This window comes from Magnolia sinica, chromosome 12 (assembly GCF_029962835.1).
Source record: "Magnolia sinica isolate HGM2019 chromosome 12, MsV1, whole genome shotgun sequence".
Taxonomy (NCBI): domain Eukaryota; kingdom Viridiplantae; phylum Streptophyta; class Magnoliopsida; order Magnoliales; family Magnoliaceae; genus Magnolia; species Magnolia sinica.
In genome coordinates, this window is record NC_080584.1 from 610241 (window position 1) to 636597 (window position 26357).

Consider the following 26357-nt stretch of genomic DNA (forward strand, 5'->3'; position numbering starts at 1 on the left):
GTTTCCAAAAAGTATAGGAATGATATTTTCTCAATCTCATACTAAAGTTACATGCCCTAAAAAGAGCCATCATTGATGGGTGGGCCAGCAACTAAGGCTCTGATCCTGTTAATTAGTCTCAATTATCTGAAAATAAGGAAACGTGTGCATACATGTCCTCCCTAATTAAGGGTGTCCCTTCTCTATGGACCTATAGTTTCTTATTGAGCGTTCTTGGTGCTCGAAGCCGGATCACTTGGCTGCCACTATTTTCATGTTGGTCTTTTTGGCTAGCCGCAGCTCTCTCACCAAAAGAGGATTTGTAATTGAATGGAAAAGGGGGGAAAAGGAGGTTTGCGGCTTGGGTTTTCAAACCGTGAGGATTTTTTAGGTGGTGGTGATTTTTGGACTTGATGTCATGGGAGATTGTGATTTTGTTGTTGATTTTTGCAATGGGTTGTGGAAGAAAATAGATTTTTACCAGCAGTTTTGCTATGCAGATTTGTTGATATTTCAAAGCAAAAGCTTTATAATAATGTTTTCATTTGATCAGTGGGCCATCTTGCTACACCATTCATCTCCAATTGAATGATTGGTATAATCCAATTCATGTGAATTTTGGGCTCTAGCCTATGGTGGGGATTGTTTCGTGGTTAGCTTTGGACCTTACTATGCTGATGTCTCTATACCATGCTGTAGTCTCTCTGTATATTGACAGCCAAGACTACTGTTTGGTTGCAAATCTGAACCGTTTGTGAATGGGCCTCAAATGCTTTTGCAACCTGTGCATCTAATAAACGCTCGTGTTTCAATTGGACTGGGATTGATGCTTGCCCAAGATTTGATTGGACGGTGTGGCTCAAAATACCAACCCCAACAACTTCCAAACATCCTCTCCGTAGGCTAGGCCACATCTCTGCAGGCAGGGCGGTTCCCACAGGAATCTCATTCCATCTGATTAACTTTTCTAAACGATTTTTGTGATAGTTTCCCACCATTTGTTGCTGTATTCTAAAAATTGTGGCACTAAAGCATGGAAGTCGCTGGGCATGTTATGGAGGGAGTATTTCTCGATAACAATCCAATTCACCTTCCTCAAATAGATGGTTAAAATTAAAAGTGGCTTATCTAGTTGTTAGCAGCAAATTAGACCGTTGGTGTCATGTGTTTGTGTAATGTTTTATTTTCTAGATGTAGTCAACTACTGTGGGACCTACCATTGAGTGACCAATCTGAAGCATCCAATTGGTAGTTAAAAGTAAAATACAAATGGGCCTCGCATACTAATCTGACCATTAAAAAAAAAAAAAAAACCTATACGGAATTTAGGTTCTGCTCACTCTAGAACTTCTTTACGGCAGCTCAGGTGGGTCGTGAGAGCAAAGGGATCAGCAGCTTGGCTAGGCCCCACCCGTATGTTTATGTGAAATCCACACTGAACACCAGGTACATCACCTCCTGTTTTTGGTGTGGCATCTAATGGTAAGAGTGGATTTCATATGTTCATCAGTCCCATTAAAAATCAAGGTGGGCATTAAGTCCGATAAAAATCAAACGTGGGCGTCTTAACAAATTGTTTCCTTTGGTGGGGCTCAGGTCAGCCTGAATGTTTGGCACTGGGCCTAGCATAGGATTACAAATCTAATGGTTGAATCTCAAATACATTTCAAAGCCTTCCTAAAAAATTAAGGGTGAGCATTCTGTGAAATTCCTGTTTCTACTATACCAGCGGAAGGCCCCGTTTGTTAAATCTGAAGTCTAAAGCCTGAATCTGAAATCTGAAGACTGAATCCGAAATCTGAATCTGAACCTAAAATCTGAAGTATCGAATTTGAAACAATCTATTTGTTAACAAACATCCGAAATGTCTGAAATGGTGGACCAGGAAACAGTGCTGATTGAATGGTCCACTATTAAAAACTTCCAAGTACTAAGTCCAAAGAAAGGTGTCTACGAGCTCCATCTGTGACATGATTTTTAAGATCAGGAGTAACACACTTACATCACAGTCGGCCCCACCGAGCCCTGACCTTGAACGCAATCCGCGTCCAGCTATATAGTTGGTGCAAAGACACAGCGCCGACTCCGCTCCGAGCTATACGAACAAAGGAGATCAAAGTTACTCCGATGATGTATTTATTATATTGTTTATCGAGATTATTTTAGAATATTAGCTGAAAGATGAATCATATCCACTTGATCCGAAACTTCTCAGGATTTTAATGGTTGATATTCAATCCCCACTGCTTTTTGTAGTGTGGTCAACTTGAGAATTTTAAGACTTACGACCAACTCAAAACATTTATGCGGTTTTTAACAAATACCATGATGGGACCAGAAGGCTCAATAAAGCTGGTGTGTGTGGTACAACAGCCAATTTGCTTCCAGCGGATTTCCTGCTAAAGGCTTCCTATGCTATCTAGGGCCCACCCCGACTTTTGTGAGAAATGTCCATCCCCTTTGTGAACTAATTTTGACATTAGATTTCATATTCAGGCTTCAGAGTTGAAGCATCATGAGTCTAAAGAAGTTTTGAATCAGATTAATATTTTAATATTTGTGTTTTCAGTTTAAAAATCAAGGTGGGCATTAAGTCCGATAAAACCAGGTAATCAAATCAGTGGGGCCCACTTGACTGGATCCTACTCACTTTTTGTATAAAATTCTAAAATGGGCTGATAAAATGGGTTTTCGGCGCAGGCACTTCATGCGAAATGCCTTCAAAGAAGATCCACGTACATCCAGGAAGCAGATTGGCTGGTGTACGATGGAAGCAGATTGCGCAGTAATTAAAATTTGTGAGGTCCACCATGATTTATGTATCTGATCCGCTCCTTCTATTAATTTTATCATATAATTTTATGACTTGAGCACAAAAAAGAAGTATATAGAATGTTCGAATGGACCACACCCACAAGAAACAGTTGAATTGAAGGTCTACAGTTGAAATTTTCTGGGGGGCCATGGAAGTTTGGGAGCAATCTTATATTTGTATTTTGTCTTCATCCATGCCCGTATGGATATAATGAACAGGTCAAAAAACAAATAAACATCAATGTGGGTCCTTGAAAGGTTTCAACGGTGGAAATCATTATCCTGTGGATCAAACATATAAATTATGGTGGGGCATAAAGAAATTTCACAAGTTAAAGGTTAATTTTGTATTGCGCAAACAATTTAAAAGAAAAAAATTTCCATAGTAACTTGAAAAAGGATACTTTTGGAAGTAAAAAAATTTTATTTAATGAAAAATCACGGAGCGCATTCTGCGTTCACCATTAAGCCAGACTCCTATCACGGAAAGAATTCAGTGAAGAACCACTTAGCGCTTTCGGTCTTCCACGTTAACAACGCATTAACAAACACCACTAAACATGAAAAATTTTACCCATTCCGCGTTAAGTGCAAAAATTCAGCGTTAACAAACACGGCCGAAGTATGTTTTTTCCCTTTTAACAGCAGAAAACACCAGGCGCCCCACTCACCCTGATGTGTATATGAAATCCCCTCCAACCACTAGATATGTAATCCCAAGTTAGGTCCACGGATGCAAATTACACCAATGGAATGATTTGGAAGAGCGCTAGGTCCAAGGATGAAAAAAAAATACCAATGGAAAGATTTGGGGGAGAGATGTCCACCCTTGATTTCTACAGGGTCCACTGTGATGATTATATGAAATCCACTCCCAACTATTTGATGCTGCACTCTTGTACACTATCCAATTGTGTGGCTCAACTGCATTTTGGACCATGGGCTTAGCAGGGGCTGACACTTGGTGGTCAGAGTGGATTTCACATAAACATTAAGGTGGGGTATCATATGGTAAATTCTATATTAATTAGGTAGCCTTTTGTAAAATTTCTAGTATAAAAGCAGAAGTGATCTGCCAAAACGAAATTTTCAGATCATGTGTTTTTGGAAAACGGCAATTGCAAGGAGTCTTCAGAAACAAATTTCTGGACCGTCATAAGAACACATCCTTAGGTTTCTATTGTTTCATGTGCTGAGGAACTGTTGGATGATCAAAGCTGAGGAATTGCAATTTAGTCTTTTTTAGTTCTGACAAGGGGCCCTTGTTTTGAAACCCAAACCACTGGGCTGTTGCTTCCGACCTCTGTTGAAACATTTCCCAATACTCCCTCAAATCTGAATTACAGTAGCTACAAATCCTGTGACCTTTTTCCATTAACAAACAATGTGTAAGCTACAAACCCAATTGTTACATCAAAGAGATTCTGGGCATAATCCACACACAAGGCCCATCTGACCATCGCTCTGGATTTGGCCCACATGTCAAAACTAGAAAAGCAACTAAATCCCCCATCCCATCAGCAAAGCATCATCCCTGCAATCCTCAATTAGTCTTCCTAAAGCAAACTATCATTAAATCCCACAGAAGCAGCCACAAATGTGCATCTGCAGCAACTATTTCCTATCACAGAGGAGTCCTCTGGTCCACCCGACAACAGTTACAATATCATTGCAACTTACAAAAGGATATGGAAAGAACATGAAAGTTATTAAAGAGGAGAAGAAAAAAAAGGTTGGAAGTTTCCCATGAACCATGACTATAGACGTCGAACATTGTTCACCTATTTTGTATCTGAAAGCTCGACGAACTCTCGAATACATTGATATGTTCGGCAAAATGAATCTGTGAAAGGGAAGCCAAGGTGATTAGATTCATACCAGAGATTGTATTCTTGATACCTTAGCTGTGTGTGACCTGTTGACCACATGGGGGGGTCTGGAAATGGTCAAAATTGGAATGGCACCACCGAAGTTTCTCTTACAAAATTAAAAGATGCTCAACTGTTATGGGCCTGAAAAAATATACAGCATTGCTTGCATCAGTTACAGAACCAGGCCGTTGAAGGTGCCAACTTTCATCAGCCAATGTGAGAAAAGCAATTTGGTGTAGCTTTCGCATGTAGATGGATGGATTGATTGGAAGGTTCACACATATGGCCTAAGCTATATGATACATGAAAGAAACATCCAGTTTCCACTGATCCCCAGATGACAGCTATCGAGTAGAAGCACACCTTCCTGAGATGCATTAAATTTTCAGATGTCAACAAAAATACCAGGACTAATAAGTACTTAAAATTGTAGAAGAATTGCTGTATTTCGTGACAAGTCTCTTTCTACTTCTTCAATTGGTATTATATACTTCTACTTGTAATGAGATTTTTTTTATATTGAAAAGACAAAGTACATCAGGAAGAGCCAAGAAGCCCCCCATGGAGACCAAAAATGTCACCATATCTTTCTCTATGGAGTCCATGTTACTGGTGTCATCTCCTAGTACATGACAAACTAAACATCCAATGCCTACGCTTAAAAGCATGTAAATTTAGAGTTTGAAAGCTTGAACGAAAGCTTTCATTATTTATTTAGTTTTTGTTCTTTTTAGAATTTTCAACTATAATATTAATTTTCCAAATATCTGATTGAGTTTCTGGTGTGGTGAATGCATGGATAGATGGGAAGAGATTATTGTCTTCTTCCCTAGGATAATCCTTGAACCTATGATGAGGGAAAAAAGAAATCTCTAAGATGAAATAAAATTGATATTAATGATGGAAAGTGTTGTTTACAACATACCTAATTGCCTTATATAAGCAATGGGGACAGACTCCTAAACTGATTCAAAATAGACAGCTTTCCTGAAATAGTAAAGATTCCTAAAACAATAATAATATTACTAAAAGCAATAAAGTATACCTAATCCAACCCAAACTCGAAAATAACTCTTAGAGGACGAACAAAACTTTGGACTGGAACTGGACTCTAAAAACCTTTAAAATAGGCAAAAATGTAACTTCTAAAAATAACAAGTTTTGACTTCGGACTTGGATTTGAGCCCTGAAAGATTGAATTTTGCGAAGCCATATGGAGGCTAATGAACTGTGGTTAATTGGTCACAACGTAGAGCTTATCGATAGCTTTTCAACAACATATTATACACATGAAAAGGATAACTGGTTCACAAAGTTATGACTGTCGAAAGCTATAGTGTGCATTTAGGCTGTTTTTGCTTTAGATCAAGCTTTTAAGACTTATTTTCTTTGATACCGTCCATCCATTAAGTCGTCTGCCACCTGTTATACATCAGTTTTCGTGAGTGTCCGGAATCCTGAGTTAAGGGTTCCACAAAATCCAAGTCACTCTTTAACCTGAGCCTAGAAGTGAGGTGATTCATGGGCTTCTTGATACTTGATCAAGTTCTTTCAACATTCAGTTGTGCAGTGACTTCTCCAAAGAATAACAAATAAAAGCCAATTGTTTGAAAACTCACTGGACTCAGAATCTGAGTAGAAAAATAATGAGCAAGATCATGAAGCATTTCTCTATAAAACCAAGAGAGTTTTTCATTGACTCAGCAGAGTGAAACTTTGAAATTTGAGTGCTAAAGCATATACATTGTTGTCATGTGCGACCGCATTGTCATGTGCCTCCCCCCTTCTCTCTCTCTCTCTCTCAGAAGTTGGAAGATAACGATTCAAGCACTTGATGTTTAATTTCATTGTTTAATTGATTTTATTTCTGTCAAATGTATTTAAATATGTAAAATTAGTTATCTATTAACTTAAGAAAGTTTACCCTAATTTCTTATATTTTTTTACAAAGTTTTTTGAATTTTCCCATATTTTTTATTTTTATTTTTTCAAAAAAAAAAAAATTTATGTGGTCGCATATGCGAGCGCACATGATCATATATGCAATTCGACAACATTGAGCATATATGAAGCGATTGTAGTGAGACAGATACCTCTTAGTCTAGGCATGCTTGCCACTGTCTTTTCTGATTGAACCCTTTCCAGATGAGGAGCAATCGCAGCATCCAATTTGACCAACCAGAGCGCAACTGCAGACGTTGTTTGGGGAAGAGTTGGAAAAAATACAAGAATCTCCTCAAGGGCTGTGTTAGGGCCCAGAAAAACATTGCATTGACACAACCACTCCTCATTGATGGCACTAACGAAATCATTAAGAACCTGCCCAGACATTTCAAATAGATAATTAGCTTGCCATAGTTGTATGTATTTCATGAGTGACAATTCTCTAAAATAAATGAAGCACAAAGCCTAATCTGTGTGTTGATGAGACCTGCAAAAGCTCAGGCAAAGATGATGTGCGTCTAAGCCTTTTGACCCAAAGCTTGTGAGCTGACTTTCTCCAAGCACCCAATAAAGCATCTTCAGGCATAGCTGCCTGCAGGGAATTCAAAGCAGAAGAAACAATGATTACTACAATGATGGTCTAGAGCTAGCAATAGCTATTTGTGAGGAAGACTACATTTTCTACAAAAAGATGGTGCACACCTTTTTTTCTTTTTTAACAAAAAAAAAGAAGAAAGAAGATAGATGTCATTTCTCCTGTTTTCTCATGGGTAACTGATATTGATATGCACACTGGAAGATAATAGTACACCTTTCCACTGACGACTTGCTTGGATAGTGGGAAATGAAATGAAAAGTCATGGAAAAGAACTTTTCCCATGTTTGGATAATGATGGGACATTTCACTATGTTTGGATAGCTCTGAAAAATTGTGGACTCCATGAAGCAAGCATTATCCTTTTCCATAGTCAATTTCTCTAGCACAAGATATGAGGTGGCCATTGCTTCACAAATATGTGATTCCACTTGCTATCCGAACAAGACCATGGGAATCCATAGATACGGGTGAATAGTGCTCATGGCAATCATCATTGACTAATCATTAGACCTTTCTTTAATTTTCTTTTCCCACTATCCTTTTGCTTTCATTGGACCTTATGGAAGACATAGTATACCTTTCCACGATTTTATTACCAAAAGTAGAAAGTGGGAGTGCATCTATCAGTCAAGGTAGGTGTAAATGGTGACTCTTCTAGAAATTATATATACTGTTTATAGTTCCTTTTTTTTGTTAAGGGCCTGTTTGATTTTCAGCTCAACTGTAATTACCATGTAAATGGGTAATAATTATTTACCTAGGTAATTACTACACATTTCCCAATGCAGATGTGACAACTTACTTTTTTAACACTTAAATCGAGAAATTTACAAAATCAATGTGGGGCCCATCGTACTGTATGTGACTTATCCACACCGCTCATTTGTTATGCCAGCTGAATTTTGGGCATGAGCAAAAAAATGAGGAAGATCCAAAGCTCAAGTGGACCACACCACAGGAAACAGCAGGAATCGAACGCCTACCATTAAAAACTTCTTGGGGCCCTTAAAAGTTTTGGATCAAGCTGATATTTGAGTTTTCCCCTTATCCATGTCTGTGTGACCCTATGAAAAGTTTAGATGATGAAAAAACCTCAATGTGGGCCCAATGAAGGAAACAACTTTCAATGGTGAACGAATTAAAACCACCATTTCCTTTCGTGTGGGCCATTTGAATGTTCAATCTGCCTCATTTTTTGGTTCATGCACCAAAATGTTCTAATAAAATAGATGGACGGTGAGGACATATCATGTGCATTACGGTGGGGTCCAGAGATTTAAGTCAACATTTTTTATCGATTTTCAAGGTGGAATTACTCTCACATTTTCAAACCAAGTGAAAAAGTAATAATTACTTATTTACCATGATTTACATGTATCGTGGAAAATTGAACAGGCCCTAAGAGGTATGGTATTAGTTTTAGATGATGTTACAAAAATATAAAGGATGTGTAGGCACAGGGTTTATCTTTGGGTGCTGTGACTGAAACTCCATGTCCCACACCAATAGATGTATCTTGTCCAAGTCATGTAGAATATACCCACTGCCTTATCATGGAATTACAAATGGACCATAACATTTTTTCTTTCTTTCTTTTTTCAATAGATAGATTTCATTAAAATCTCTAACATGGAGAATAGTGAATGATGCATACTTCTGTACATATACAACATCCTTAACGAATCTTAATTAGGCTGAATGAAATTCTATTGTTCATGCCATGAATTTGACTGTTTGATGCTCAAAGATGGACCACAAAAGTATCAAGATTTTGATGCAATACAGTAAAACAAAGATAATAATTAAGTTGAGGGGCTACCTCTATTGCATGTACTGCAGCTTTGAGTGATTGCAACTGTGATGGTAGAACCTTGTGACTCGGAAACATATCAACATCCCCTTTTTCTCTACACGTTGCAATATGTATGGCATATCTTTCTTCCATATCAAAGTCTAGCTCAAAAGTAGTATGACATGTTCTACAATGCTTTTCATCTCTCCAAAACAAATCATGGCAACTTTCACAGCGGGCAAGAGATTCCAGATAAGACCTTTTAGTGCATTTTACAGCGTTAAGATTTGAATAGAAAAAATTCCAAATCCATGCATCAAGTGCTTGAAGGCGGTCCCATCTCTGTCGTTTCTCTTCCCCATTCTTTCCATGCTCAAGAACTATAGCACAAGAAGAAGCCATGTGGTCATTTACAACCTCAGTCGGAGTTAGGTTGTTGTCTACATCTGAAATTGGTGAAGAGCCATCTCCACTGACAACATCCATGTCAGATTGATCGGATCGTGCTGGCTGCCTGATTTCACTTACAATTGCCATGCTTTGGGCCATAGCTTGGGAGAGAGAAGCTTCTCGCTTCTCCAAAGATGAAAGAAGGTGAGCTTCCCGTGTACCCCTGCCATCTAGAACTGACAGTAAAGCACATAATGCCTGAAATACAGCTAAAGTCAGAACAGAGAGAAATCTGAAATACAGCTAAAGTCAATACACAGAAATCACAAGAAATTTTTATAAGATTATTGAAAGAAATGTTCAGTGGATAACTGTGGAAGACATTTAAAAAGAAAAGAAAAGAAAAGGACGGATGTGGAAGGACTAGACTACCTGTTCGGTATCAATCACCTCCCAGTGGCCATCTTCAGAAGACTCAAAATAAACCCTCCTGTGGCCTGGATCTTTTTCATCACAAGGGCCCAGGAAGAGCCAATAGCTATTGTACCTACGATCAGATCCTAGATATATGACTTGCAGTGGATGCATGTCTGATTCCTCTCTGGCTTTTGTATCTTTTGTTTTCGAACCATTTGGTCTATGAAGACCACTCATCTTGCTAGAGGCTTTCCCCTTACTAGAATGATCAACTGAAAGAAGCTCTTCTGAAGGGTACACCTGTTTTATAGCATGCATTTGCCCCACACGACCCTCGAACGGTTTTGCCAACATATGCTGATTTACTGATGATCTCTTTAGTTTTGCTCCTGATCCACGATGCTGAATATCAGGCATGCTTTCTGAGATGGCTCTGACCGGATCCTACACAAATAGTTATAGCAGCTATATTAAAACCTTGAGGGCATGAACATCAGCTGATGAAGATGAAAATATTCTTTGCATTATTTTCTTTGATACACAGATCATGAGAATTCAAACTTAAAGATTGGCATGTAACAATTACTAAAACAAAAAGAAGCCTTCATTATTTTTATCAATAGGTAATGAACTTCAAAAAACCCATGAAGAAAACAAATGGTTTTAAAAAATCAATTAATTGGATAATGGATCTTTGCTAAACAGAAAACAGCGCACTATAATCAGTCATCTATTGTGCACGAATAACATGAATGAAGCTCTAAAAGAGAAGTAATATTCAAACCTGATGTTTTTGATACATACAATCCACTTTTCTACTTTAAGTATCTGCCTCTTTTTCTTTTTCTTTTCTTTTTTTTTTTCCTCTAAAAAAAAAAGAAAAAGAAAAAAAAAACTGCTATTGTTACCATTCTAATATCATAACTAGAAGGAAAGAAGGAAAGAAAAAAAGAAAACGAAGCAGAGACACATGCAAGAGATTGTACAATGTTAACAACTGCCAACTCCAGATATCTGGGATAAGGCTCTGATGTCGACGACAACAACAACGACTACAATATGAATGATGCCGACTGCAACAATGAATACTGGTCCCTAAGAACTCATAACCTAAACAACATCAAATTCCATTGCCATCCGCACAATGGTGACCTCGAAGATGCAAAATTAGGTCATTCATAGTACCTATAAACATCATTTATAACAAATGTATGCTTGCAAGTGTGAATGAAGCAGAGTTTAAATGCTTGAAAAGTACAAGAATGCAGCAAACGACAAAAAGCACAGGTACAGACAAGAAAAATCAGATGCCAAACAATGATGAGGAAAGACCTCAAATTCAGGTGAGCTGGGGCAACTCTAAATTACCTCCATTCTTAAACTGGATCCAGCACCAGTGAGATCAACTAAAGCCACTAAAGCATTTAGCTTCTCTTCAATGCTTAGATCTGAATATTCACCTTCCATCAACCCAAGCATCCATGCTTCTCCTGAATGGCTCTCATCAATTTCCATGTACTCAGTCAACTTGTTGTTTTTCTGTTTACGATGGCCCTTATACCTAACAAGTCTCTGTTCACATAGTGTTGAATCCAACTCTTCAGAACCATCTGAATCATCACTGCTACTGTTACTGCTCGAGCCACCAGAGTCATCATCCACGCTTCCTGAGTCTTCAGTATCAGATTGAAAATTTCTCTTTCCTTTTGAAATTTGAGGATTCACACGCAGACGATATGCTGAAGACGATATCTTCTCAAACAAGGTAATATCACTAGAAAGTGTTGAGCAGATCATGCGTTCCAGTTCATCAGCTGTGTTGGGGAGATTCAATTCAACAATCTTCAAAAGAAGAACAATCAAACATTTTGTTAATTGCATACGACAAACATTGTTTCACATCAATCAAACAACATTCCTCTATTCTGCTAAAGAATGTGCATCATCCTCTTAAGGAATTTTACCTGAAAAGATTTTGCCAACTCAGAAACTTTCAATCCATTACTTCCTTGTTCATACAAAATGCTAAGCAATTCACCTTTCAAAGTACCAGGACGTAGACCATATTTTGCCATACGATTCCCTTCCTGCGAAATAGCAATGAGAAAGATCAGAGGCATGCAAACCTTTATACACATGCAAATACAAAGACTTGCATGCTATATCCATGTCTTGGTTAAAGTTCACAAAGCTATAAACCTTGCAGCTATAAAAAAGAACAAGACAACTAGGAGAATAGAAACCAATTTCATCAATTATTTTGTTGAAGGCTTGCATCATTCTATACGCATGCACATTGCAAGAGTTATATAGTCCATAGACATGCCCAACGCACATATCCATCGCATGCAATGTTGCAAATATAAGCTCATGTACACATGCATAAGCCCCAAGCTCGAAGAATCAATTCCTGAATGCCCTAGCCATGTGAAATAGACAAACTCCTTGAGCACTGACTAGAAAAGGAAAAGGAAACAAATCACCAGTATAGTCGCTTCTACTACAAGTGTCTATGGTTTTTGCTAAAGCTACTGACAGAGACGGGATAAATGGTAGGAAAGCAACACAAGAGGTGAGACCAAATTGAATGATGTCAACAGCTTATAGACATTAGTGGTCAAATAGAACCAGTGGAAGCAGCGGAAACACAAGAATGCTTTACAAAACAGCTACTTAGAGCTAAAATCTGTCAAAAAAAACAACAACAAAAAAACAGTTACAAATCCAGTAAGGTCCTTGGTCTTTTGTGGAATGTTCACATACAAGAGAAAATTGACAGAGAGCAAATCCTAAAACAAATTTGCTAAGCCTAGCCACCCAGAAGCATGACTAAAAAGAAAACTGCCTATCAAAGTACTGACATTAGATACCTCAGATATAGAAAGAAAAGATATAACAAGTTCCAATACCATAATCAAATAAATTAAATCAGTTGTAAAACTGAAAACATCAAAGTAGTCAAATATCTGCAAACCTTGCTAAGAATCTCCCTCCGCAGTGGGTTCTGTTTTGAACCAAAACCTGCGGCAACCAAAACCAGCCGCAGTATTTCTGTCCACGTAAGAGGATTCAAAGCTCTAATCCAGAACTTCATATCAAATTCTTGTTGTTTTACCTGCAAAATGACAGAGCTTCATGAGATACCCTGAGCTGATGCATAATCAGAGTAAGTAAAAATTAAACTGCTAAGTCTCCATTTGAGCAACAATGAAACTGCAAAGTATCCATTTGAGCAACATTTATAGCAACAGGAGCCTACTCCACTAACTGCATTCACAAGGGGAAAAAAACAGAACAAGCAAAGAAACCAGAAATATCTGAACGTGCTATGGTATTGAGAAAGGACAAACAGGGTATTAAACAAGTGGACAGTCTGAACATCGGTCCAAGCCATGCTGGGCGCAATGATGAAACCATGACAGTGACCATTTATCCAAATCATGGTAGGCAACACCAGTATTGACATTGGCCAAAGTTTACTCTGCACGTTACATGAAAAAGTCAACAGAGAAGGTAACAAGTGCTTCTTGCATGTTTCTCAGAAAGCATGCTACAGAAATCAATGGGAAGTTTGGGATACCATGGATGTCAATGCAAGAAGCACAAACAGTTACAGGAAAGGTTTCAGGTATGCTTTTTTGGAGCATTATCAAAGTGCATTTTGTATGAAGTCCATTACTTAAGTTGGAAAGTATTAGGTGTGCACTCAATCGATGTTTAAAAACTTTGACAATGGGAATAAATTGGCTTAGCCTGATCATTTGGCAGTTTTAAGTGTTCTATAAGTAATTGACCCAGTTAGCCCTTGACTTGGTGATTTTCTCACTACTTCTCCATGTTTATGGATGGTGGAAACTGAAACTGCATATGGAGATTTCCACAAAATTATTTTATTTTATTTCTTATTTGAAAGGAGAGTAGCTTTAGAAGCTTTATTTATTTATTTGTTAGAAGCATCACAGATTTTGTAATAAAAAAACAACACATCACTTCTACATCAACATAGATATCCCAACGTCAGAAACAACTAAAGCTTTACTTTTCCTTCTAGTTGTCTTTCCTTATCCTTTTCCACTTCACTAATGATATAGAAATTATGATACAAGCTGGTTTGATATTACTACCTGGTTCAAACAAATGTTACTGTTCAAGTCAGCAAGATCAAACGGAGCATCATGAAAAATGAAAAGGAAATGTTTCCACATATTATCTAACCATAAACCATGCTGTGTTCGCATATTACATACTTGAAGTTCCACAAACCAAGAAACTAGGCAAGTTGAAGCAAGTCCTGTTACCAAGTTGAAAACAGACAGACAAATTTGGTAGGCATTTTGGCTTCTCAACATTTGGAACATTTCTCAATCACATTAATTTGGAAACTGAATAACAATGCCAAAAGATTTAAATCAAGATGTGAAACCATCGGTAGTAAAATAGCTATCACATCCAGTTGACTGAGCAATTAGGGAATAAAATATAGCAAAGAAAAAGAGCATCACAAAGAAAATGAATCAAGACCAAAAGGGGCAACTGTCAAAGGAATTTGACCCCAGGGTGTTAAACTTACGAAGTGGAGAAACCCCAGAAATCTGCAGTCGTTAGCATACCGGGGAAGAAAGTCACCACTGAGCTCCTGATCAACATCTGACAAAAGAAGTTTGAGAAGAGCCACGTGAATTTTTCCAAGTAATAAGGAGTCCTGAAAGCATAGTGTGGACAAAAACAAGGCATTAGCAAAATGGTGCAACTGTAGTTTAATAGGCATTGTAAGAAAAGCGTTAGTACGCCAAGTTAAAAGCCCAGTGAAGGTAATTAGGTCCAACAAACATGCTAACCTTGTCATGAAATGCCTGAGCAAACTCATCAAGTGTAAAGGGGCACACATCAATGGCTACGGAATGAGTATACAAAAACCGGAAGACCTGATCAAGGTTATGATGAGTTAGCTCTTCTTGCAAACAACATTGAGCAATTCTTTCAGAAAATATTTATAAATCCCATTGGAGAAAAAAGGTCATCATTCTGTAACTGTGAGCCACAAAAGGGAATCTTCCAAATAGTTGCGAGGGATTATGAGATGGAGATTAGAAACATCTTATGAGTTTAATGCTAGGAAAGAATTGAACTATGTATTTTTATGCATCATTCAAATATGTGACACTAATCACTTGTGAAACTGAGATCAGAAACATGGTATGAGTTTGATGCTAGCATAAAAATAAGCTGTGTTTTTTAATGCATCATTCTCCTGTTCAACACTAATCACCAAGCTAGACAGATCAAAATAAGCAGTCTGTGGTTTTATTAGGAATGATTTTGCGAAGTTCTTAATAGAATTAGTGGAAAAATGAGCAATAGTTTTCTCTATTCACCTTAAACAATTTCTTGACAGTTTCTGGTAAAGAATTCCAAGGTCGTGTGGACAAAGGCTTCTTCATCTTTACAGATTGAGGAGGAAACCTAGCAAGTAAATCTAAACAATACAAAATTCATTGTCAAAAAACAACATATCTAAAAAAAAATCAATATCTTTATAGACAAGGAAAGAGATTTTTCAAATTAAATGTGGAGAGAAATACTTCTGTTCTTTTAAGAGAAGTAGGAAATGAACAGACCTTTGCAAAGTGAACAACCATGCCTCCCATTTTTAGTTATATGAGCGGAGCATGTCAGTGGATTTGGTCCTGCTTGTAGCTCTCTTAGCTCCAGCTCTTCATCATCCATTAATACTGTTGACACATCTGATTTTGCTTGGGATCCTAATCCAACAATTGCAAGTATGCATTCTGCTCTATGCAGCGTCTTTCGAGTCTCATCTTTATTACATATGACCTGAACTATTTAGGCAAAGTGTAAGGAACTACAAACAATTGGAGCATTGACACTTGGATTTGCTTCAATCATGCAGGCATAAACAGCTGTTACAAGGTTACCTTTTGTTTTTTGGTTGAAGGTTTTCTCTTTTCCTGCATTTTCTTCCCCAGTGTTCTTTGCTTCTGCAATACGAAATTATGCTGTGACCAATGAGAAAATCATGTCTAAAATTTTTAAACATCAGTTTCAGATCTAATTGAGAACCAACATTAGTTCAAAAATCATTGCAAGCACAACAATAATTCATACTAAATGATTACCGCGGCAATCCTTCGATACTGTGATTTTCTTGTTTCTTGATGTAGAAGTTGACGAGGGACAGAGAGTTTAGAACTGAAGCACATTTTGGCTGCTTCTCTGTTGATAAAATTGACACAGCTGGGAAAGCTTCTAGCTTGCGGATTTGTCGCGTGCCACACTGTCATCAAACCTTTCCCAATGCCATATTTCTTCACTGGTGCACTCTTTTTCTCCCGTGCAAAAGAGTCCAGGAGGGATGGATTTTTTGAAGGATGGTCCAGGATGAGTGGATCACAGACCTGTAGCATACAATGTAAAGATGTATCATCATCATTAGATGACAGATAAAAATTGAATTCTTCCTAATTCAATTGTGGAGCTGAACAACAACAATGAGAAGTTCAGAACAGTTCAGCGATCCAAGATCACATACTGCAGTTCAAACGAAATAGTTGTCCTCTCCGATGACAAAGACATTCTATTTAATTGAAATATATTAAATTAGATGAAATGAAGTTGACATTAATTGTTTGATGTATAACTCAAAACATTAATGAAAAAAGATAATTGTCGCAGTGCTTTCATTAACACATATTGCTGAAGAAGAAGAAACCGCTCCAAGTTACCAGTGTGATGGATGGCATAAAGATAATAATACATAGCACAGAAAATGAACAGAAGCCGGAGATGAAAATGAATTTTAAGAACAAGTAAGAACTCAGAAATTTAAAGACTTCCCATGCAGAAATTATCCTTGAACCAAAGAGGAAGAAACAGAAATCATCCTCAAACCAAAAGAAGAACAGGAGAGAGGGAGAGGGAGAGGGAGAGACAGAGAGAGCAATATAAAATTTCCCAACCAAAGAAATTAAAGCAGTTATCTAAGGTATCTATCAGGGTGAAGTTTTTGGATTACCTTTCTTCTTTTGGGTTCTTTTTGGCTGTCCCGGCGAGGAGGGTTGGAACCTGATCACATTAAGACGCATCAGAAGACTTTGAATTACTGCAATAATATAGAACTCGATGGAGCAAAAGAACAGAAATGTATCAAGTCATAGATCTGCATCAAAACGGATGAAGCAACAGTGGAGTAGAAAGCACCTGAATGATTTCCAAATGCTCCTGCAGGAAGGGGATCAAAATCCGCCCCAAGTGGAGGGCCATCTTTACGGAATATTCTTTCCAAAATGTAATCTGGAGGCAGCACATCCTGAAGCAGATGTTTATTTCCCTCATCATTCTTGCTACTAGCCATGGAATTCTTCATATGCTGTCCAGGAGCCCTTCGTTGAACTCCATGCCCAACAACCTCAGTATGCCCATTATCAGAATGTAGCATATTGCAGCTCTTCGACTGGTCCAATTCCGAATACCGTGTCTGGTTGCATATTGAATATGTCTGGGCTTTTTCTCCTCTTTGACCCAAGGTACCTTGTTTAGATATTTTCCTCTCAGAAGCTCCAGCTGAGCTGTGATCAGGTGCCTGAACCCTACCAATGAAAGAAGCAGTTCTCATATCTGAACAAAATGTCCCCTTCTCCCTTTTCTCCTTCCTCCTCCTTTCGATGAACCATCCACGGACCTGCTTATATGTCAACTTCAGAGAAGCAGCAAAGTCTTCCATCGTCTTCTGCGAGGGATATTTCTCATCTGCGTTTGATACAGGAGTAGAAGTACTGCAATGGTTAGAAATGAAGGGGAAATTTTATAGGATAGCTATAAGACCAGCTATGCTTGATGGGACAAAATGTTAGACAGTTAAGGAACAACATGTTCTAAGGATGAGCGTGGCTGAAATGAGGATATTGAGATGGATGGGCAGCGAGACATGGAAGGATAGAATTAAAAATGGATGCATTCGAGGGAACTTAGGAGTAGCACCAATAGGTGTAATAAGATGAGTGAAAGTAGACTTGAATGGTTTGGCCATGCACAACGGAGACCAAGAACTGCACTGCTTAAGAGTGAGTTGGTTTTAAGTTTACAGCTCTAAAAGGGCAAGGGGAAGGTTTTTTTTTTTTTTTTTAAGAACGTAGGGTGAAGGTAGTAAGAAAAGACTAGAGAACCAATGGTGATAGCGTCCTTGATAGAGCTGAATGATGAAATAGGATTCATGTAGCCAAACCCAATTAGTTGGGAATTGGGATAAAGATTAGCTGATGATGATGCTTTAAGATGAAAGGAGAATAAATAACACTTCAAACATACTACCAATACCAGGTAGCAACGAAAGATTTCCTTCCAGAGCTGAACAAGCAGGGACTAAACATTTTGAAGACAATGAAAATTGCATCAATGGAATAGGGAACACGAACGCACTAACCAAACTACCAAATCAGTGAATTTACAGAAGTTGGAGAGCTGAAGATACCCAAATAGAAACTCTCCAGGGATTTAAGTTGGAACTGGGTCTTTCTCTTTGTTCCATTCCCTTGATTTGCTGCAACCACTTCATTCTCCATAAAAGTAGATTTCTCCACTGTAAGAATCCCAAACAGAAAAGTTCAGAACTCAAAGAGCCAGAATAATGCAAAGGTACTTGTTAAGATTGCTTTTAAATAAACAACTATTGCACCCCAAATGCTCATATATGTAGATAAAAACAACCACAAGAACTATCCTAACTAATGTTGTACCCTAAACAAACCTGCTTCATCGAGGTCAAGTCACATTAAACAGATTGAAAAAAACCAAAAGGCAAACTCAAGCCCCCAAAATCAAAGAGATCATCACAACATTCTGTTTATTTTGTTAAAGATGTGGAATGAAGAAAGAAACCATAAGAGAGTCTGTTTCGTAAACCATTTCAAGGATTCCCATGCATTGGTGAAAGAAAAATCAACAATCTGAGAGAAAAAAAAAGGAGAAGAAGAAGAAGAAGAAGAAGAAAAAGAAAAAGAAAATATTATCAAATCATGAGGCAATGCCTGGAAAATTATCGAAAGACAGGTTATAGTGACGCTAAAAATACTGTCAGGACTATAAAGTCAATGCTTAAATTCAAAAAATTTCTGCCAATTTTATTGGTATGCAGGCAGAGATGAAAGCCATGGGTTAACATCTTTCAAAACAGAACTCAAAAGGGAAAAATGGAATTTATGCATACAGATTTCATGTCATCAATCCCTCTTTATGACTGAGGTGCCATTTGATAAACTGAAAAATAAGCTCTGAAAATTAATTTAAGTACTGTACTACAGTTTTGAAGTAATTTTAGGGAACTTTACTATTTAGTCAAAAGTGAAAAGAAATTTCAAGGGACCACCATTTTCAGCTTTCAGCCTTCAGCCTCCGGCGTTAAGTGAAGGGAGGGGGGAGCTGGAAAAAAGACCCATATGTTCAGTGAAAAAAAATTTAAACACTTAATAAGTTGGATTTGCCAAATGATCCGAATCAGTGAAAATCATTGAAAATATCACATTTCAGAGATTAGTGCTGAAAATAAGTTTTATCAAGTAGCCCCTAACCTCTTTGAAATCAAGTAAAAGCGCTTGATAGAGCAAAAAGCCAGAACATCAAAAACATAATCAAATCTACACGAATTTTTTCCATGGACCTACATAAAATTACGAGATATTCTATGGCAATATGCACTTTATAGAAATCCTATCATGAACTATCCCCACTGTAGATTATGGCAAACATGCATGGTCATCAGGACAGTTGATCTGGTGGGCCAAGACACAGATGGGACTGATGAGCGAAAGGCCAAGAAAATTAATGATTGGACAATGCTGATTATCCGATTGTCATGAACTGTGACATTGATTGCTTACCTTTAGAGTTAAGGGTACCTTTTGCAGGCTGCAGATTAGATACCTACAACAAATAAATCTTATTGTTTTCTGGTATGTGGTCCATCCATGTGGTGGCCCGCCAAATAAATGGCCCTGATCACCATGTAGAAGTGCCATGTGCACAGTAGAGATGTTTTCCACACTTCAGGGACCTCCAGTACAGTATAAAAACACCAAAAGAATCAATTAAAAACAAAACCCAAAAAAAAAAAAAAAAAAAGCAAAGAAAAATTCTAACTCATTTGACAGCCAAAAGCTAGATTCCATTACATTTTCCAATCTGATATGGAAAAATATGACTGTCGAAAAATAAAGGTACCAGTCAATCATTTAAAGCATGAAGAAACACACAAAATAAAAATAAAAATAAATGCAGTTTTACGGCAATAACCGTTCTGTTTCAATTTTATTTATTTATTCTAAAGAAAATAATCACCAATAGTAACAGAAATTAACCATCAAACCAATAGGAATTACTAAGATGCTGCTGAAACTCCAGATTCCATCAAATTTTCCAATCTGACCGTTAACACACAATTCAACTGATTGAGAACATAAATATCCATTTCAAATATCTATAAAAAGAAAGAAAGAAGAAAAACATGAAAACCCAAAAAATAAAATAAAATTACGATTATGCAGCTCAAACGCTACTTGCACAACGTTTCCAATCCAACACCGAACAATCAGAATCTTCAAAAAAATAAAATAAAATAAAATAAAAAATCATCACCAACAGAGCATAACAACCCCAACCAACCACTTCAAGCACAGCAGAAAGGCACAAAAAGAACAATTTTTACAGCGACCGAAGCAAAAAAGACAAGCCCGACTGCACGACACCAAATCGAACTTCCAATCCAAAACAAGCATAGAAAATGCTAATATCACAGTCTGGAATCGCAATTCGAACAGCTCGACTTCGAAACGGGCACTTCCGATCGAATTCTCATGAATCGAAGAAGAAATGAAGAGAAACAGATACCCGAAAAGAAGAAATGAGACGAATCAAATGAAGAGAAGTTCCATAGAGATTTGAAGATTAGAGTAGAGAAATCAGTACCCGAAAATGCAATTAGGAATGGCAGAGATTTCTCAGAGAGAGTTAGAGAGAGAGAGAGAGAGTTAGGGGTTTTGGTTTTGGTTTTGGTTTTTCTTTTGAGGAGACAGAAGATGAGATGAGGAAAACCACATCCATTTTGCGAAGCCGACGATCGTTTCTTCCAAACGCTTTATATCTTTTCCCTCTCTCTCAAAACCCTACTCTCTTAAACCCTGGTAGAAATATCTGCTAATGCTGTACGGGAAAATGCCCTTACATTTCCTTATTATTGCGAGAATGCCATTAGGGAGAGGAGCATACCTCGCACTAGGTACCTACCGGAGTTACTTTCTCAGACAAAGAGTCACTTCAGTAGGAGTCATGAGATCTACTCCGTCCATAAGTTAGGATTCCTTATTTTAACCGTTGAAACAAAAAATAATAAAAAATTAAAAAATAATATAGATCAAAACATAGAAAAAAGTTGGGATGGAACGTCCACCATTAGTTTTGTGTAGGACCCATTGTGGTGTTTATAAGCCATCCAATCCATTCATTTCATGTTTCTTATTAAGATAAAAAAAATTTTGAAAAATTAAAGTATTTCAAAACTCGTGGACCATACTACGAAGGCAGCTCTCTGGTTCCCTAATGACGCTCGAGAGGTGAAATTTTTTTGGAGTGGCCCGCCTTAGTGTTGATTCTTTCTTAGTTCTGGGACGTACAACAAACAAGCTTTCTTGTATCTGATGGACGGCTCGGATTCAATGCACGTTAAGTCATTTTCCACACGTTAGAGAAAATAACCCCGGTTGTACCCAGCGAAAGGTACGCCATCGTTTTTCTATCCGAAACGCAATGTTAGTCGCAGGGACGGCTCTGGGTGAAACTGCCACTCGCGGCGCGTGTGCATATGCCGCGTGCGAGGTATAGATTTTTTATTTTTTTTTCCACAGCGGAGATCGGACGGGGGAGGGGAGATCTTAGCCGCTTGATGAGAGAAATGTGCGGTTGAGAAAATTTTCTTCAGTGCTCGAATCCAGCTGTCAGGTCGTCGAACCGTTTGGCCTTCTCGTCAAGTGCGTTAGTTAGTGGGGTCAACTGACAAGAGGCCGGTATATGTTACATGCGTCACACGCGTGCAAATGCGCCGCGAGTATGTAGCGCGAGTAAGTAGACGCACATCGCATTTCGCTGATGGTGAAAAAGGGGAACGGATTGCCTACTCCCCAGCCACCAACCCCGTGGCCGATGGTCGGTGCTCTGTGGGCCCCTCCATGAGGCACGTGTTTCATCCATTCCGCTCATCCATTTTTAAAAATTATTTTAGTATTCTATCACAAAAATCAGAGGGATATAAATCTCAGTCGGACCACACCATAAGAAAACAATAATGATTGGATATCCATCATTAAAATCCTCCTAAGGCCTACTGTACTTTTTATCTGACATCAAACCTGTTTATTAGGTCATACAGGCCCAGATGAAGGGAAAAACAAAGATTAGCCTGATCCAAAACTTTTATTGCCCCCGAAAGGTTTTTATTGGTCGACGACGCTCATTCAACACTTTTTCCTATAATGTAGTCCACTTGAGATTGTGATGTATCTAATTTTTGGTGTCATATCATAAAATGATCGGGAAAAATAGATGGATGGCATGGATGAAACACATACATCATGGTGGAGCCCACAAAGCATCGACCATTAACCATTGGGGGGAGTAGGGTTGTACACGAGTCAAGTTAGCTTGAAAAGCTCACTTGAGTATGCTCGGATTGACTCGGCTTGAAAGGCCAACGCTAGGCGTGTCAAGCTTATTTACTAAAGCTCGAGTTGAGTTCAAGCCGAGTTCGATCATGGTATATTTCAACTCGACTCGACTTGACTCGAAGCTTGAGCTCGACTCGAATAATACATATTATATTAATATTAAATATATAATATATATTTAAGTTTTCTTTTAAAAAAAGTTAAATTTTAAAAGTTTTTACTAAAAAATCCTATTTGATCCAAGTTGTGTCATTCTCTTTTTTTCTTTCCCTTGTCTTATTGAGGTAAACTCAACTTAACTCAAATCACTAGCTCAACTTAAACTCGACTCGAAAGCTTTGGCAAACATGCCAAGCTTCAATGTTAAACTCGAGAACGAGCTCGAGTATAGCATGGACAAGTTAAGCCGAGCTTGGCCCACCTCGACTCGACTCGGCTCGATGTACAGTCGTAAGGGGGAGTAGCCAATCCCTCTCCGTGAAAAAAGTATGAGAAAATTACCACTGTGAACCTCACATTTTATCCAGCGTCTTTTATGAAATATCCAAAACTTACCTTCCCAACATAGATTGCATGTACGGACAAAGTATTTAAGGATGAAAATACCCTTGCTTTTTAAAGAAATTTTTTGTATCTTTAGACCTCAGCTAGCTACGGATTATAACCGTAGCTATAGATAGCGTAGCTGGGTACTTTCCTCCTCAAAATGCTCTGTCCGTACGTACAAAGTCTAAGTTACGAAGTTTAGTTTTGGATTCTTCATAAATGACGCTGGATAAAAGGTACGGTTTACAGTGGTAATTTTCTCAGAAGGTTTTTGCTGTAATAAATCCGAACGTGTTGGTTCTTTTTACGTCGTGACTGTAGCAGTTAGTTCTTAGGTCATTTTTCGATGATTGGAACCGCCGGTGCGATGGGCTTCTCGGTGGATAGAGTATACATAAAAAGAATGTGTTTGGAATATTTCAACCCTTTTAATCATCTACCTCTTTTGCTTTAAATATACGCCGTCCCTTTTAACTGTTGTTTAGTGGGCCATTCATAGCATGCTCCAATATAAAATCCCTTTTTTTTTTTTTTTGGGGTATTACCCATCCACGAAATGCCTAGCGTTCAACGGATTGGATCATCTAACCATGACACCAGATCTAACGGTTATAGTCCCACCTATAACATATGGGATACATTGGAGCAGCTGACCTGTCTGTACATATGTACACAAATGCGGACACGGAGCTGGGTGGGCCACACTGATTTTTACAAATCTAACCCAGCCATCTTTTTCCCTGATAATGTTAGGGCATGAGCCAAAAATGAGGCAGATCAAAAAAATCAAGTCGGCCACACGATAGAAAATAGCAGAGATTGAACGCCCACTATTGAAATATTAGTGGGAACAAAAGTCTTGGATTAATATTTTTGGTTTTTCAGTTCATCACAGGGGAAATGACCTTACGAAAGGTTTGGATGGCATATAAACATCACGGTGGACACCAGGAACGATTTTAGTGTAAGCATTTTCCTCCCCTCTTTTTACTGTCGTGTGGCCCATTTGAGTCTTGGATCTGCGTCATTTTTGGGCGCACGTCCTAAAATGATCTGTAAAAACTGATGAACGGAGTGGATTTCTCACAAAAATCGAGGCGTGACTCAACAATCTTCCCACCTTATAACTTAGGACGCGGATTGCGTCCTACCCCCGCCCATCTCTAACGGGCAGTTCTGTGGTCGGGCCCACCGTGATGTATCTATACATCAAAGCCGTCAATCCCTTTGCTCATATTATTTTAAGACATGAATAGAAAAAAGAGGTAGATCCAACGCTCAAGTAGACCACACTAAATAATAAGCTTGGTTGCATTAAATACTGCCAGTTGTATTACATGCAAGAGTTATGTTGTTACGTGGTGTGATCCATTTTGCATTAAATGCAAAAGTTATATGTGGTATAATTTATTTGTTAGTTGGATCAATCTCAATTTTATTTTTATACCTTAAAATAATACGAGAAAAGGGACAAACAGCTCGGATGTACAGATACATCACGGTGAGCCAGCCCACAGAACTGCCCGTTCGGGGATAGGGACGGGCGGGGGTAGGACGCAATCCGCGTCCAGGAACTTCCTGCAGTCGCAGGTCGTTGGCAATCCGCGACGCACAAAGGCCCCTTCGATTCGCACGAGGAATGACTGAAGAGGCCGTTCCAATCTAATATGTCACACGTGCAAGGGATCCAAGCCATTAATAGATTGTGCAAGTAGTCGTGTCCATCAGATAATGGCCCAAACCGGTATTTTGAGACGATCACAGACAACGTAGAGCGCGAATAATGAATGGCTGGATCTCTCACATGGATTCGAAGTTTACACGTGTTCCACAAATATCCTGCAACTAAGGTACAATGGAACTGTTGGGAAATGTTTACGTACAGCGTTGTATGATTAACTTAACTGTTCTGCTGACGTGTCACTTTTACATAACATCCGAACTGTGCAAACGGTGGGCTGCATCATAAGGATTACCTGGGCCATTAATCAGGTGGCATACCCCATTGAAATAAATGGACGGCTGTTGTTCTGACTCTATATAGATCGTGTGGCCACGTGATGACTGGATTATTTTTCATTCTTGTTTCATTTAATCTTGTCGGTCCACCTTTTTCAAAGTAACACATGAGGTGAAAATAGAAACATTGTACGTTACAGTCGGTGGATCCAGGGAACCACGGAGGTAGGTGAGTGTGGGGCCCACCATGATGTATGTGTTATATATCGACGCCGTCCATCCGTTCTTACTGAGCATTTTAGGGGATTATCCTAAAAATGAAGTAGACCCAAATCTCAGGTGGACCACGCTAGAGGAAACAACGGTGATTAAACGCTCACCATCAAAAACTTCCTAGGGCCAAAAGTTTTGGATCTAACCGATATCTGTGTTTCCCTTCATCCAGGTCTATGTGACCTTATCAACGGGTTGGATGGATAATAAACATTACCGCAGACCCTAGGAAGTTTCTAACGGTGGGTGTTTAATCACCACTCTTTCCTATGGTGTGGTCCACATGAAATTTGGATTTTCTTCATTCTTGGACTCATGTCTAAATTGATCATGTAAAAATGGATAGACGGCGTGGATATAAATCATATATATCACAGTAGGCTCCACAGTCATGATTCGGATCCGCCCAATCCGCGCCACATACAACTTATGCATGTAAAATTTCCAAAATTAAAAATTTAAAACTCTAGAACATTTCTCGCAAGAATATACGGAGAGACACGTTCCATAAAGATTTCCATAGCACCCACCTTCTATCAAGCATCTGGCAGTGTAGACAGTGAATCTGGACCGTTTACCTAGTGGATAATGCTCTGGATGGCCTGAAATTTCAATTGAGACTAATCAGATGATCTCATCTATCAAGTTCGTCTACTTTTGCTGGTGAATGCAGAGTGTTAGCTATTTTTCTACCAGAAAACTCAAGATAAAAAAAATTGATGTCATTGACTATCCTATCGCAGCTAGTTTTTTACTTCTGGTCTAGGGATGGCTAGATCCGCTAGATGAGCGGTCCTGATTCAAAATCAAAGGGGTGATCCATATGTGGAAGATAGGTTATATGGAAGCACGTTGGAGACATCTCCAACGGACGATTCCTAATCACCGGGTAATATTACTTGCGAATATACTCCTGCGGGAATATTGTTTAGGTAAATTATATGGTACTCCGATATAGTATGGTTAATATTACACACGCACACGGCATTATAGATGTGATATAAATTTAAATTAATCAAAACCATTCAAATATTGATACGAAATTT

At 38.4% G+C, this 26357-nt stretch overlaps 1 protein-coding gene and 1 long non-coding RNA gene across 10 annotated transcripts; both read right to left on the minus strand.

The window, feature by feature from the left end:
- Window positions 1-4001: 4001 nt before the first annotated feature.
- On the minus strand, window positions 4002-20967 carry LOC131220726 (homeobox-DDT domain protein RLT3). Of its 9 annotated transcripts, none has more exons than XR_009158800.1 (19): window positions 20783-20967; window positions 18294-18401; window positions 17024-17572; window positions 16839-16888; window positions 15943-16221; window positions 15742-15804; window positions 15424-15640; window positions 15181-15281; window positions 14644-14730; window positions 14376-14507; window positions 12780-12920; window positions 11770-11892; window positions 11174-11647; window positions 9821-10249; window positions 9026-9646; window positions 7096-7200; window positions 6758-6983; window positions 4672-4805; window positions 4002-4327 (listed from the first exon to the last, which is right to left on the minus strand). XR_009158800.1 is itself a non-coding variant. In XM_058215537.1 (19 exons), the coding sequence occupies exons 3-19, from the start codon at window positions 18382-18384 to the stop codon at window positions 5009-5011; spliced, it is 3711 nt and encodes a 1236-aa protein (XP_058071520.1). In that variant the 5' UTR covers window positions 18385-18401; window positions 19699-19871; window positions 20783-20967; the 3' UTR covers window positions 4347-5008. The 9 variants fall into 9 exon arrangements, 6 of the variants coding, with proteins under 6 accessions (XP_058071520.1, XP_058071521.1, XP_058071519.1 ...); XR_009158799.1 differs by having other exon boundaries at window positions 4672-5031; XR_009158798.1 differs by having other exon boundaries at window positions 4575-5031.
- Window positions 5378-6516, minus strand: LOC131220727 (uncharacterized). Its single transcript, XR_009158801.1, has 2 exons — window positions 6255-6516; window positions 5378-6212 (listed from the first exon to the last, which is right to left on the minus strand). It is a non-coding gene; the product is annotated as an uncharacterized LOC131220727 (long non-coding RNA).
- Window positions 20968-26357: the final 5390 nt, after the last annotated feature.